The sequence below is a fragment of the Oncorhynchus clarkii genome, chromosome 5, assembly GCF_045791955.1.
Source record: "Oncorhynchus clarkii lewisi isolate Uvic-CL-2024 chromosome 5, UVic_Ocla_1.0, whole genome shotgun sequence".
Taxonomy (NCBI): Eukaryota; Metazoa; Chordata; class Actinopteri; order Salmoniformes; family Salmonidae; genus Oncorhynchus; species Oncorhynchus clarkii.
The window spans coordinates 2,511,019-2,525,998 of record NC_092151.1 but is presented as its reverse complement, the minus strand read 5'-3'; the positions used below and the strand labels follow the sequence as shown (position 1 = coordinate 2,525,998).

The 14,980-nt window shown below is 44.2% G+C and overlaps 2 protein-coding genes across 3 annotated transcripts in view; one reads left to right on the top strand and one right to left on the bottom strand.

Annotated features, from left to right (window-relative positions):
- LOC139408253 (uncharacterized protein KIAA1958) overlaps nt 1-802 on the top strand; it is a 34,818-nt gene extending 34,016 nt beyond the window's left edge. Inside the window, exon 7 of one of the 2 annotated variants that reach the window (XM_071151932.1) lies at nt 6-802. In XM_071151932.1, coding sequence (XP_071008033.1) covers nt 6-155 — 150 coding nt within the window. In that variant the 3' untranslated portion in view covers nt 156-802. The remainder of the gene's footprint in view (nt 1-5) is intronic. The other variant, XM_071151931.1, reaches the window with a different exon arrangement.
- A 5,884-nt stretch (nt 803-6,686) lies between these two features.
- Nucleotides 6,687-12,490, bottom strand: LOC139409818 (ints3 and nabp interacting protein). The gene is made up of 4 exons (XM_071155201.1): nt 12,045-12,490; nt 11,760-11,856; nt 11,474-11,564; nt 6,687-7,296 (listed from the first exon to the last, which is right to left on the bottom strand). The coding sequence occupies exons 1-4, from the start codon at nt 12,067-12,069 to the stop codon at nt 7,189-7,191; spliced, it is 321 nt and encodes a 106-aa protein (XP_071011302.1). The 5' UTR covers nt 12,070-12,490; the 3' UTR covers nt 6,687-7,188.
- Nucleotides 12,491-14,980: the final 2,490 nt, after the last annotated feature.

The window sequence follows — 14,980 nt, the reverse complement described above, 5'->3', positions numbered from 1 at the left end:
CGTAGGTGTTCCACGCTCTGCCACCTTGGGACGAGAAAGAGGAGACGCTGGCTCACTACGCCCACCGCTGCAGGCAGGCCATGGACGACACCATCAGAGCCAAGATCAAAACCATGAAAACCAAGGGAGACCTGCTGCCCATAGTCAGCAAATAACCCCAGAGACGGAAAGTGTGTCCTCGGATGCCTGTAGGACAAACCAGACCAACACCATCTGCGGTAGATTACCTGCTCGGGTGTTTTGACGAACGGTGGCAATTTTAACATGTAGAATCGTCAGGAAATGAACAGAAAATGGCGGCCGATGTTCTGTGGTCAAAGGCGATGGGACGGCTGTGTACGGCCTACGTTCTTCGTGTTGGTCTGTCTTGTCCTTATGATAAAAGCCTGGTCCACAGATCTGTTTGTGCTGTCGTGCCAAGTTGGAATGACGACACAAACAGGTCTGGGACCAGGCTTGCCCTCTGATCCCCAGTGATGCTCGACTGCCATTTCAAAACAAGTGAAATGTTGTTATTGCTCCATTCCATTTGTCTGGCCACCCCCACTATGACCTTAACCCATCAATGATGACAGACACCATGACTATCATTAAAAACACATTGTAGTGCACAAATGTTTGATTTACTGTAATGTGTAACATTTATTTAGCCTTTTGAACGATGTGCTAATGCTTTAAAGTGTTTTTAGTAGTGGAGAACAACATTGGAAAATACTGTTCAAATAAGGATCTTATTTTTGTCAAGAGATTTTCCGGTACTTTTGGTGGTCTATGTAATTGTTTTTAAAGAGATTCTCCAGTACTTTTGATGGTCTGTGTAGTGTTGTTTTTAAAGAGATTCTCCAGTACTTTTTGATGGTCTATGTAGTGTTGTTTTTAAAGAGATTCTCCGGTACTTTTGTAAACTTTTTAGCCAGTAGTTTTGAAAGTATCGCTCACGAGCCAAAAGGAGTCCCTGAAAATTGCGTACTATGTCACACTGCGCTCGCTGTGTGTGTGCATCTTGCTAGCTGTCACTCAAATGGCGAGGTGTTGAATCTCATTGGTTGGAACTCGAACTGCTAGAGGGCTGGCTCACGTGGAAGGAAATGGCACAGCTTCCAGAAAAACAGGTGCTTTCAAACTAGGGATTTTAGGGCTAATTGAGATGAGATATGTGTTGATATTTTAGTTTGCCCCTTTAGGGCACCCGTACTGATCCAGTGATGTCTGAGGTTGTGTACATTGTCACTCGTGGGAAAGGAGGAGAGCTGTCGGGACAGCCTAAATCCTTACCCGGTGAGAAGAAACGAGCTCACAGTTCAGTACTGCTTGCTCTGGGGCTTTCCAAGTCATCATGCAGCTCCTTGAAGAACTCTATTCAGGGCACTGTGGTGTGAATGAAGGAGATTGCACACAGCTACTTCTGGTGGCCAGGATGCAGTTATCAAAGACTAGGCCAAGTGTTGTTCTGCATGTCACATGACGAGGAACGTGCCTTAGCTAGCGCTGCTACACTCATGGGACTTCCCAGAGGGGCCTTGGCAGCGAGTCCACATGCAGGCCTACTGGAGCAAGGTTTCCTAAACTCTGTCCAGGGCTCCTCCCTGGGTGCACGTTTAGTTTTTTTGCCCCTAACACTACACAGCTGTTTAAAATAATCAAAGCTTGATGATGAGTTTTTCTAGGGGCAAAAAAAACACCAGAAACCTGCACCGAGGGTGGGCCCTGGGACCGAGTTTGGAAAACCCTAGACTGGAGGATCGTATGTTCCTAGTCACACAGCAAATGGCCTGAGGTTGCAGTGATGAAGAACACTTCAGCAGAGAGAGCCATCGAAAAGTTAGTCAATATTCAGTCGCTTCGGCTTGCCAACGCAACTCGTTAGTGATAATGTCCCCCTGCTGGTGTTTGAAGAGTTCCGGTCATTCATTGAAGCAACAGAATCCATCACATCAAAATCAGCGCTGTGTCACCCTGCAACGAACTGCCTCGTCGAAAGATTAGTCCAGACTATGAAGCAAGCTTTAAAAATCATCACAAGGAAACGGGTCCCTCAACACCTTCCTGTTGACCAACAGAAACACCCCCCCCCCCCCCCCAATAAAAAAATAATCTGGTCGGGAGTGTCCTTGATGCCATCTCTTGCCGTTGTGTCCGTAAACTCCAAACTGCTCAACGGGTGATGTAGTATGGCTGCCCTCTACTCCGACCTCTGTGTTTCTGAGGGGTCGGACTAAAGCACAAGACATTTCCATACAGCATCAACAGAGACAAGGAGGCCATACTTGCAACCATTTAAAGTTAAATGGGTTCTCCAGGCAATGAAATGCATTGATTTACTTGTGTGTGACAGAACACTAAATTGTAGCAGATAACATGGCACATGTTACATATTAAAGCATTAGACCTCTCACTGAAGGCTTCAGTCATACAAACGTTATGCTTAAATCCAAACTGGTTCTCTAGCAGATCAGTAAGACTGTCTCACCCCATGTTCAAGAATGGCCTTTTTATTCAGATTACAACCTCTCACTGTATTCAGATTATAACCTCTCCCTGTATTCAGATTACAACCTCTCCCTTTATTCAGATTACAACCTCTCCTTTATTCAGATTACAACCTCTCCCTTTATTCAGATTACAACCTCTCCCTTTATTCAGATTACAACCTCTCCTTTATTCAGATTACAACCTCTCCCTGTATTCAGATTACAACCTCTCCCTGTATTCAGATTACAACCTCTCCCTTTATTCAGATTACAACCTCTCCCTGTATTCAGATTATAACCTCTCCCTGTATTCAGATTACAACCTCTCCCTGTATTCAGATTACAACCTCTCCCTTTATTCAGATTACAACCTCTCCCTGTATTCAGATTACAACCTCTCCCTTTATTCAGATTACAACCTCTCCCTGTATTCAGATTACAACCTCTCCCTGTATTCAGATTACAACCTCTCCCTTTATTCAGATTACAACCTCTCCCTGTATTCAGATTATAACCTCTCCCTGTATTCAGATTACAACCTCTCCCTTTATTCAGATTACAATCTCTCCTTTATTCAGATTACAACCTCTCCCTGTATTCAGATTACAACCTCTCCCTGTATTCAGATTACAACCTCTCCCTTTATTCAGATTACAACCTCTCCTTTATTCAGATTACAACCTCTCCCTTTATTCAGATTACAACCTCTCACTGTATTCAGATTACAACCTCTCACTGTATTCAGATTACAACCTCTCACTGTATTCAGATTACAACCTCTCACTGTATTCAGATTACAACCTCTCACTGTATTCAGATTACAACCTCTCACTGTATTCAGATTACAACCTCTCACTGTATTCAGATTACAACCTCTCCCTTTATTCAGATTACAACCTCTCACTGTATTCAGATTACAACCTCTCACTGTATTCAGATTACAACCTCTCACTGTATTCAGATTACAACCTCTCCCTGTATTCAGATTACAACCTCTCACTGTATTCAGATTACAACCTCTCACTGTATTCAGATTACAACCTCTCACTGTATTCAGATTACAACCTCTCACTGTATTCAGATTACAACCTCTCACTGTATTCAGATTACAACCTCTCACTGTATTCAGATTACAACCTCTCCCTTTATTCAGATTACAACCTCTCACTGTATTCAGATTACAACCTCTCACTGTATTCATATTACAACCTCTCACTGTATTCAGATTACAACCTCTCACTGTATTCAGATTACAACCTCTCACTGTATTCAGATTACAACCTCTCACTGTATTCAGATTACAACCTCTCACTGTATTCAGATTACAACCTCTCCCTTTATTCAGATTACAACCTCTCACTGTATTCAGATTACAACCTCTCACTGTATTCAGATTACAACCTCTCCCTGTATTCAGATTATAACCTCTCACTGTATTCAGATTACAACCTCTCCCTGTATTCAGATTACAACCTCTCCCTGTATTCAGATTACAACCTCTCCCTTTATTCAGATTACAACCTCTCACTGTATTCAGATTACAACCTCTCACTGTATTCAGATTACAACCTCTCCCTGTATTCAGATTACAACCTCTCCCTGTATTCAGATTACAACCTCTCCCTGTATTCAGATTACAACCTCTCACTGTATTCAGATTACAACCTCTCACTGTATTCAGATTACAACCTCTCACTGTATTCAGATTACAACCTCTCACTGTATTCAGATTACAACCTCTCACTGTATTCAGATTACAACCTCTCACTGTATTCAGATTACAACCTCTCCCTTTATTCAGATTACAACCTCTCACTGTATTCAGATTACAACCTCTCACTGTATTCAGATTACAACCTCTCACTGTATTCAGATTACAACCTCTCCCTGTATTCAGATTATAACCTCTCACTGTATTCAGATTACAACCTCTCCCTGTATTCAGATTACAACCTCTCCCTGTATTCAGATTACAACCTCTCCCTTTATTCAGATTACAACCTCTCACTGTATTCAGATTACAACCTCTCACTGTATTCAGATTACAACCTCTCCCTGTATTCAGATTACAACCTCTCCCTGTATTCAGATTACAACCTCTCCCTGTATTCAGATTACAACCTCTCACTGTATTCAGATTACAACCTCTCACTGTATTCAGATTACAACCTCTCACTGTATTCAGATTACAACCTCTCACTGTATTCAGATTACAACCTCTCCCTGTATTCAGATTATAACCTCTCACTGTATTCAGATTACAACCTCTCACTGTATTCAGATTACAACCTCTCCCTTTATTCAGATTACAACCTCTCCCTGTATTCAGATTACAACCTCTCCCTGTATTCAGATTACAACCTCTCCCTGTATTCAGATTACAACCTCTCACTGTATTCAGATTACAACCTCTCACTGTATTCAGATTACAACCTCTCACTGTATTCAGATTACAACCTCTCCCTTTTTTGCAATTTAATCAGTTTAATCCACCAGAAAATACAAATATTATAAAACTCAAACTAATTGATAAAAAAAATCATTTTTGGGATAAAAATAAAAGGCCTAATCTTTGTAAATGTTATCATAAATGTGACTGGTGAAGTTATGTCACACATGCAGCTAACACAGACATATGGAAATGTCTGCTCCACCCAGAATCACAACCAACTAATTGCAGCATTACCACAAAAATGGAAGAGGCAAGTAGAAGTGGGGAAAAAGTAAGGAACGTGTCTGTTGGCATTAAAGACCAAAATTGGTTAAAGAAAATTGTGATACATTAAAAAGTATACCAGTTTCATTTAAGTACCAACATTTTTTGCAGCTGTGCCATATATAGTTGGTAAGAGATTTGATGTACTGATTCTATGGCACATGGTTTATGAACAAAATGACACCATATTCAAAACATACAAAATTCTGGTTAATTTAAGACATGAAATTCTGAAGATTTCAAGAACGTTGAAAGTTAACTCAAGTGCAGTCGCAAAAACTGGCTCTCGTGAGGACCGCCACAGGAAAGGAAGACCCAGAGTTTCCTCTGCTGCAGAGGATAAGTTCATTAGAGTTACCAGACTCAGAAATTGCAGCCCAAATAAATGCTTCAGAGTTCAGGTAACAGACACATCTCAACATCAACTGTTCAGAGGAGACTGTGTGAATCAGGCCTTCATGGTCAAATTGCTGCAAAGAAACCACAACTAAAGGACACCAATAAGAAGAGACTTGCTTGGGCCAAGAAACACGAGCAATGGACATTAGACCGGTGGAAATCTGTCCTTGTCTGATTTTAAGATTTTTGGTTCCAACCACCGTGTCTTTGACCCTCCAGGCTGTGTAAGGGCTATTTGACCAAGAAGGAGAGTGATGGAGTGCTGCATCAGATGACCTGGCCTCCACAATCATCTGGCCTCAACCAAATAGAGATGGTTTGGGGTGAGTTGTACCGCAGAGTGAAGGAAAAACAGCAAACAAGTGCTCAGCATATGTGGTACCTCCTTCAAGACTGTTGGAAAAGCATTCCCCATGAAGCTGGTTGAGAGAATGCCAAGCGTGTGCAAAGCTGTCAAGGCGAAGGGTGGCTACTTTGAAGAATCAAAAATATATTTTGATTTAACTCTTCTTTTTTTGGTTACTACATGATTCCATATGTGTTATTTCACAAGCTATGTTCATAGTTCCTTCCAGGGTTGGGTAGATTACTTTCTAAATATAATCCGTTAGTTACCTACCAAAATTGTAATAACTAATGTGATTTTTGGGATTACCCAAACGCAGTAATTTTATTACCTTGTTACTTTCGTATTATATGAAAAGGATCCATCAAACACATTTGACGTGTCATCATATTGGTCTCTGACTTGTGGTCAGACTCACCCAGGTCAAACAAACTAAAAAACGTGTGCTTTTTTCTTTTTTTCAATGCTGAATTGAATGTTATTGAGGAAACAGAAAGGTGTCGATTATTTTTTTATTTTTTTCACAAACATCCTATCGGAATTTAAAAGTAATCCAAGTAATAATACGTTTTTTCAAAAGTAATCCAAGTAATAATACGTTTTTTCAAAAGTAATCCAATTACAATATTTTTGCTGGTAATTGATTTGTTTTATCATCAAACAGTAAACCCAACCCTGGTTCCTTCTATGTTGTAACAATATAACGTCTGGGTTTAATATGAGTTTGCAAATTCCCAAGTAAAAGGTCCAAATGTTGTTGTTGACTTGATCTTTATTTGTTTATTTTTCCATTTATAAAAAATGTTAGAAAAATGACATTTGTCTTTCAAAACCACATGATGTACGGTGCACCAAAAATAGACAGAAATAACATGACCCTTAGCTTCAACAAACAATCCAAGACCTTGTTCAGAAAGTCCTTGTAACAAAGTGTTGTCACTGTCTGTTCGCGGAGAAAACACCAGAAACAAACGTCGGCCATGTGCACTAAACGATGTGCCGTGTGTCGACCGAACAGTGGCAATTCAACAGAATCGTTGGGAAAAATGAGGGCCGATCTGTGGCGCTCTGCCATTCGTCAACACCCAACAGGTGATCTGTGGCCCCGCTGCCATTCGTCAACACGTGATCTGTGGTCCGCTGCCATTCGTCAACACCCAACAGGTGATCTGTGGCCCACTGCCATTCGTCAACACCCAACAGGTGATCTGTAAACCACCTGCTGCTTTTAGCCGTTGGGTGTTTTCTTCTTAAGGTTATTCTGCTGGTGGAGGTGGGTCTAGACGGGGCAGCACCGGGAGGATCAGGTTCCCGAAGGACGAGTCTTGAGTGATGAAGAATCCAGAAGAGTGAGCATGGGCATGCTACAAACAGAAGATAAAGGAAGATTAGGTTGTTTTCCACAAGTTCACAGAGTAGAAAGTGACCTCTGGTTAGATTGTGTTTGACAAAGAAGCTCTAATTTGGTGGCTTCTGGTACATTCTGGCCTTGATTCCATCTGAATACACAGACAAATGATAGAATACTTCAAGTTTACCTCCCAGATTAGAACATTTGTTGTGTAAAAAAATAACATTCTTATTTTCAATGGCGGCCTAGGAACAGTGGGTTAACTGCCTTGTTCAGGGGCAGAACGACAGATTTTTACCTTGTCAGCTCAGGGATTCAATCTTGCAACCTTACGGTTACTAGTCCAACGCTCTAACCACCTGCCTCACGAGGAGACTGCCTGTTACGCGAATGCACTAAGAAGCCAAGGTAAGTTGCTAGCTAGCATTAAACTTAATCAATCATAATCACTAGTTATAACTACACATGGATGATGATATTACTAGTTTATCTAGCATGTCCTGCGTTGCACATAATCGATGCAGTGTGCATTCGTGAAAAAGGACTGTCGTTGCTCCAATGTGTACCTAACCATAAACATCAATGCCTTTCTTAAAATCAATACACAGGAGTATATGTTTTTAAACCTGCATATTTAGCTAAAAGAAATCCAGGTTAGCAGGCAATATTAACTAGGGAAATTGTGTCACTTCTCTTGCGTTCATTGCACGCAGAGTCAGGGTATATGCAACAGTTTGGGCCGCCTGGCTCATTGCGAACTAATTTGCCAGAATTGTACATAATTATGACATAACATTGAAGGTCGGCCAATGTAACAGGAATATTTAGACTTAGGGATGCCATCCGTTAGATAAAATACAGAACGGTTCCGTATTTCACTGAAAGAATAAACGTTTTGTTTTCGAGATGATCGTTTCTGGATTCTACCATATTAATGACCAAAGGCTCGTATTTCTGTGTGTTATTATGTTATAATTAAGTCTATGATTTGATAGAGCAGTCTGACTGAGTGATGGTAGACAGCAGCAGGCTCAGAAGCATTCATTCAAACAGCACTTTCGTGCATTTTGCCAGCAGCTCTTCGCAAGCACAGCGCTGTTTATGACTTCAAGCCTATCAACTCCAGAGATGAGGCTGGTGTAACCGATGTGAAATGGCTAGCTAGTTAGCTGGGTGCGCGCTAATAGCGTTTCAAACGTCACTCGCTCTGAGACTTGGAGTAGGTATCCCCCTTTACAGCTGACTAGATATCCCCCTTTACAACTGACTAGGTATCCCCCTTTCCAACTGACTAGATATCCCCCTTTCCAACTGACTGGGTGTCCCCCTTTCCCTTTACAACTGACTAGGTATCCCCCTTTCCCTTTACAACTGACTAGGTGTCCGCCTTTCCCTTTCCAACTGACTAGGTGTCCCCCTTTCCAACTGACTAGGTGTCCCCCTTTCCAACTGACTAGATATCCCCCTTTCCAACTGACTAGATATCCCCCTTTCCAACTGACTAGATATCCCCCTTTCCAACTGACTAGATATCCCCCTTTACAACTGACTAGATATCCCCCTTTCCAACTGACTAGGTGTCCCCCTTTCCCTCTGACTAGGTGTCCCCCTTTCCAACTGACTAGGTGTCCCCCTTTCCAACTGACTAGGTATCCCCCTTTCCCTTTCCAACTGACTAGGTATCCCCCTTTCCCTTTCCAACTGACTAGGTGTCCCCCTTTCCAACTGACTAGGTGTCCCCCTTTCCAACTGACTAGGTGTCCCCCTTTCCAACTGACTAGGTGTCCCCCTTTCCAACTGACGAGGTGTCCCCCTTTCCAACTGACGAGGTGTCCCCCTTTCCAACTGACTAGGTATCCCCCTTTCCAACTGACTAGGTATCCCCCTTTCCAACTGACTAGGTATCCCCCTTTCCAACTGACTAGGTATCCCCCTTTCCAACTGACTAGGTGTCCCCCTTTCCAACTGACTAGGTGTCCCCCTTTCCAACTGACTAGGTGTCCCCCTTTCCAACTGACTAGGTGTCCCCCTTTCCAACTGACTAGGTGTCCCCCTTTCCAACTGACTAGGTGTCCCCCTTTCCAACTGACTAGGTGTCCCCCTTTCCAACTGACGAGGTGTCCCCCTTTCCAACTGACTAGGTATCCCCCTTTCCAACTGACTAGGTATCCCCCTTTCCAACTGACTAGGTATCCCCCTTTCCAACTGACTAGGTATCCCCCTTTCCAACTGACTAGGTGTCCCCCTTTCCAACTGACTAGGTGTCCCCCTTTCCAACTGACTAGGTGTCCCCCTTTCCAACTGACTAGGTGTCCCCCTTTCCAACTGACTAGGTGTCCCCCTTTCCAACTGACTAGGTGTCCCCCTTTCCAACTGACTAGGTGTCCCCCTTTCCAACTGACTAGGTGTCCCCCTTTCCAACTGACGAGGTGTCCCCCTTTCCAACTGACGAGGTGTCCCCCTTTCCAACTGACTAGGTATCCCCCTTTCCCTTTCCAACTGACTAGGTATCCCCCTTCCCCTTTCCAACTGACTAGGTGTCCCCCTTTCCAACTGACTAGGCATCCCCCTTTCCCTTTCCAACTGACTAGGTATCCCCCTTCCCCTTTCCAACTGACTAGGTGTCCCCCTTTCCAACTGACTAGGTATCCCCCTTTCCAACTGACTAGGTATCCCCCTTTCCCTTTCCAACTGACTAGGTGTCCCCCTTTCCCTTTCCAACTGACTAGGTGTCCCCCTTTCCCTTTCCAACTGACTAGGTATCCCCCTTCCCCTTTCCAACTGACTAGGTGTCCCCCTTTCCAACTGACTAGGCATCCCCCTTTCCCTTTCCAACTGACTAGGTATCCCCCTTCCCCTTTCCAACTGACTAGGTGTCCCCCTTTCCAACTGACTAGGTATCCCCCTTTCCAACTGACTAGGTATCCCCCTTTCCCTTTCCAACTGACTAGGTGTCCCCCTTTCCAACTGACTAGGTATCCCCCTTCCCTTTCCAACTGACTAGGTATCCCCCTTCCCAACTGACTAGGTGTCCCCCTTTCCCTTTCCAACTGACTAGGTGTCCCCCTTTCCAACTGACTAGGTGTCCCCCTTTCCCTTTCTAACTGACTAGGTATCCCCCTTTCCAACTGACTAGGTGTCCCCCTTTCCAACTGACTAGGTGTCCCCCTTTCCCTTTCTAACTGACTAGGTATCCCCCTTTCCAACTGACTAGATATCCCCCTTTCCAACTGACTAGATATCCCCCTTTCCCTTTCTAACTGACTAGGTATCCCCCTTTCCAACTGACTAGGTGTCCCCCTTTCCCTTTCTAACTGACTAGGTATCCCCCTTTCCAACTGACTAGGTGTCCCCCTTTCCAACTGACTAGGTGTCCCCCTTTCCCTTTCTAACTGACTAGGTATCCCCCTTTCCCTTTCTAACTGACTAGGTATCCCCCTTTCCAACTGACTAGATATCCCCCTTTCCAACTGACTAGATATCCCCCTTTCCCTTTCTAACTGACTAGGTATCCCCCTTTCCAACTGACTAGGTGTCCCCCTTTCCAACTGACTAGGTATCCCCCTTTCCCTTTCCAACTGACTAGGTATCCCCCTTTCCCTTTCCAACTGACTAGGTGTCCCCCTTTACAACTGACTAGGTGTCCCCCTTTCCCTTTCCAACTGACTAGGTATCCCCCTTTCCCTTTCCAACTGACTAGGTATCCCCCTTTCCCTTTCCAACTGACTAGGTATCCCCCTTTCCCTTTCCAACTGACTAGATATCCCACTTTCCTCTTTGATTACATTAAGATACAGTCACATCTTTTCATTTTTTTGTCTTGGGAATATTTGGGAACAGATTTTCTACATTAAACTCATTCTTAGCTTTATTCCTAGTAATTTTAGTATTTTTTAAACCTAAAAATAAAAATCACTCGTGGGCCACATGTTGCCGACCCCTGCCTTTCTGTATTTATAGAGATCATGCAGAATGGCTCTGGGGCCACCTATGACCCTCCTAAAAAAAAAACTTCTGAAATGCATCCTTCCATCCTACCGTCCTCAAAGAAATCCCAGATCTGAATTGGTCGGTTTAGGTAACACCTCGCTCACACCCGTCCAATCACTTATAGATCTATGCTTACCCCCAGATGAAACAAGGAGGGAGGGGTGCATTTCTGAAATTTTAGAATGAGGTCAAGGCCTTACCTGCAGAGCTGCTTTCTGCTGGGCAGCGATGTGCTGCTGCTCCGCGTGGTCTCTGAAGTCTTTATTCAGGGCTGGTCTGGAGAGAGGGATGCTGTTGGCGAGAGGGATGGAGGGATATGGGTCAGGGGCTGCACTGGGGTCTACGTCCCAAACAACACCCTATATAAATGCAATACTTTTGACCAGGGCTCATAGGGCTCTGTTCAAAAGTAGTTCACTATAAGGAGCGCAGACAAAGTTTGTCACTGACACACACACACACACATAACCAGATGCTTCCAGATACCTGGCGCCAGGGTTATTCATGGAGGAGTTCTGTATCAAGCGTCTCTTCTCCTTGTCCAATTCAGCCAAAATGGCAACACGGTTCTTGTTCTGGAATCCTGAGTAGAGAAAAAAAAATACTGATTAGCAACTAAATAATATTACACAAATGCAGAATCAGCACAAATAAAGCCAACTGTAGTCCAGTTCTACTTGAAGATGACTCGCCATCAGCAAGCAGCAGAAAACACCCTTGCTCAGAGCTACCTACTAGCTATACTACCCGGCCTTCTGCTACTTGACTTACCCGCTCCAGGTGCAGGCGAGGCCATGTCAGAGGAAGTGACTGCAGCCTAAACAACACAAAAGATAGAGAGAGCGCTGTGCTAGCTAGTTAGCATTAGCACTGGGACAAATCGACCAAGGATAAGCAGATGTTCACCAGTCGTTCAAATAGCTACATAACTATTACAAAGAATAGAATGCTTGAGTTCTACGTACAAATATATATATTTGTGTTGCTATATACAGAAACAAAGCCGCTAAAACATAACTACGTTTTACTTCTCTGGTGAACTCGTGTATCAACAAAAAAGAAAGTAACGTGACCACTTCAACTAAGGGCGCGTTCGAGCGGATCGTTTTTGTCAAGTTGGGGACTATCGATCAAATCAAGGTTTATTTGGTCGAGTACACAGATCTGCAGGCGCAGCGAAATGTTTGCTCCTTCTTCTTCGTCTTCTTCTTCTTTGTGATTGGGTTGGCGGATCGCATCCAACTTTTAAGATCCATACAACGCCACCTATTGTCCTGGAGTGTGAGGCCGGTGACTGCCTACCTATATTAAATTATCTTCATTAGTCCTGTTCCTCTAAGAAAGTGAAATAGAGCCTTAGACACCACTTCCCTTCCCCTTTCCTTCCCCCACTAATCCACCCAAACCCCAACCCCCGTCCATCCTCTCTAACCCTTCACAAACACAATCTCTCCCTATCTACGTTATACAGTTCACAAAATATAAAACACATGTTCCACCGTTTGTGCCGCTAAACAGTCATCACACAGACCTGTTTCATTTCTCCCTATCATCCACTATGTGGCATTCAAACCTGTGTGCCCAAACCGTAGTCTACTCCACATAACTTCCTCTCTCCTACACCCCATACTCCCCACCTCCTATGTTACTGGGGAGGCAGGTAGCCTAGTGGTTAGAGTGGAGGGGAGGCAGGTAGCCTGGTGGTTAGAGTGGAGAGGAGGCAGGTAGTCTAGTGGTTAGAGTGGAGAGGAGGCAGGTAGTCTAGTGGTTAGAGTGGAGGGGAGGCAGGTAGCCTAGTGGTTAGAGTGGAGGGGAGGCAGGTAGCCTAGTGGTTAGAGTGGAGGGGAGGCAGGTAGCCTAGTGGTTAGAGTTGAAATCTGGGATACACACCCCTGCCCCTGACTATATCCTTTCAACCATCTGTAAAAATCCTTAAACACCGTCTCACGTTCTCTCCACATTCTCTCTTACCCTCAATCATATCCACATCTACACTTGGTTTCAGAAACAGCCGCGGAGGGACGTTCTCCAATGCAATTGCCGGCCCTAATCTCTCGCTCCCCCTCAGTCCATATTCTACCACTTTCTGCCCAATTATCCACCCGCACGCCCTCTGCTTATCCACTCCTCGCTCCCAGCATTCCCCAGTTGCCGTGACCGCAGGGTGTCCTTCTGAACTCCTTTTCAATCTCGGGCCAGTACAATAATGCCAGTTTGTCCTTCCTTATCCTCAGTGGCAGTTCCCCACTATCGACCTGCAATGCCTCAACAGGTGTCGTCCTGAAGGTGACCACACACACTCTCAGGGCCGTTGACTGTATCCTATCGAGGCGCTGTGGTACCGTTTTGGCTGCCGATCCATATACAAAACTCCCATAATCCAAAGATGACCTGATCAATGCCTGGTACATATAAAACGGTGTTTGTGTGTCGTGTGTCTTCCACGTAAACCTCTCATTGAACCACATACCCAAAACTCAGACACGCGACCTATATCATTCTTGTGTTTCTAGCTCCAAAAGTGCAGTAATAGCTAGCAATAAAAAAAACAATACATACATAATCCAACAACTAAAAATAAAGAAATATCAGAATGAGCAATGTCGGAGTCCGGAATATATCTATTTGTTTTTAAATTTAACGAGTCAGTTAAGAACAAACTCTTATTTACAATGACGGCCACAGCCAGGGGGGTTAACTGCCTTGTTCAGGGGTAGAATGACAGATTTTGACCTTGTCAGCTCAGAGATTCAATCCAGCAACCCTAAAAAAATTGAAAAAAAGAGATCAAAGTTCATTTGAGTTGCCCCCAAAAATGTAATGTGAAAACGTAGATTTTTCAACCCTGGCCTAATATTCTAAGAGTTGATTCGGGTTTGATCCGGCCCGGGTTTATGGTTTGCGTAACATTTTTAACTATGTTTGAGACCAACAGGTGACCGGGGCTGTGTGAAAAACATGCCAGTATCTCTCACGTTACTAGAATGACATTCGCGTTCTACGATCTCTCTCTCTCCCTCTCTGCTCTGATAGACATCAAATCAAATCAAATGTATTTATATAGCCCTTCGTACATCAGCTGATATCTCAAAGTGCTGTACAGAAACCCAGCCTAAAACCCCAAACAGCAAGCAATGCAGGTGTAGAAGCACGGTGGCTAGGAAAAACCCCCTAGAAAGGCCAAAACCTAGGAAGAAACCTAGAGAGGAACCAGGCTATGTGGGGTGGCCAGTCCTCTTCTGGCTGTGCCGGGTGGAGATTATAACAGAACATGTCCAAGATGTTCAAATGTTCATAAATGACCAGCATGGTCGAATAATAATAAGGCAGAACAGTTGAAACTGGAGCAGCAGCACGGCCAGGTGGACTGGGGACAGCAAGGAGTCATCATGTCAGGTAGTCCTGGGGCATGGTCCTAGGGCTCAGGTCCTCCGAGAGAGAGAGAGAAAGAAAGAGAGAAGGAGAGAATTAGAGAACGCACACTTAGATTCACACATGACACCGAATTGGACAGTACTCCAGATATAACAAACTGACCCTAGCCACCCGACACATAAACTACTGCAGCATAAATACTGGAGGCTGAGATAGGAGGGGTCAGGAGACACTGTGGCCCCATCCGAGGACACCCCCGGACAGGGCCAAATAGGAAGGTTATAACCTCACCCACTTTGCCAAAGCACAGCCCCCACACCACTAGAGGGATA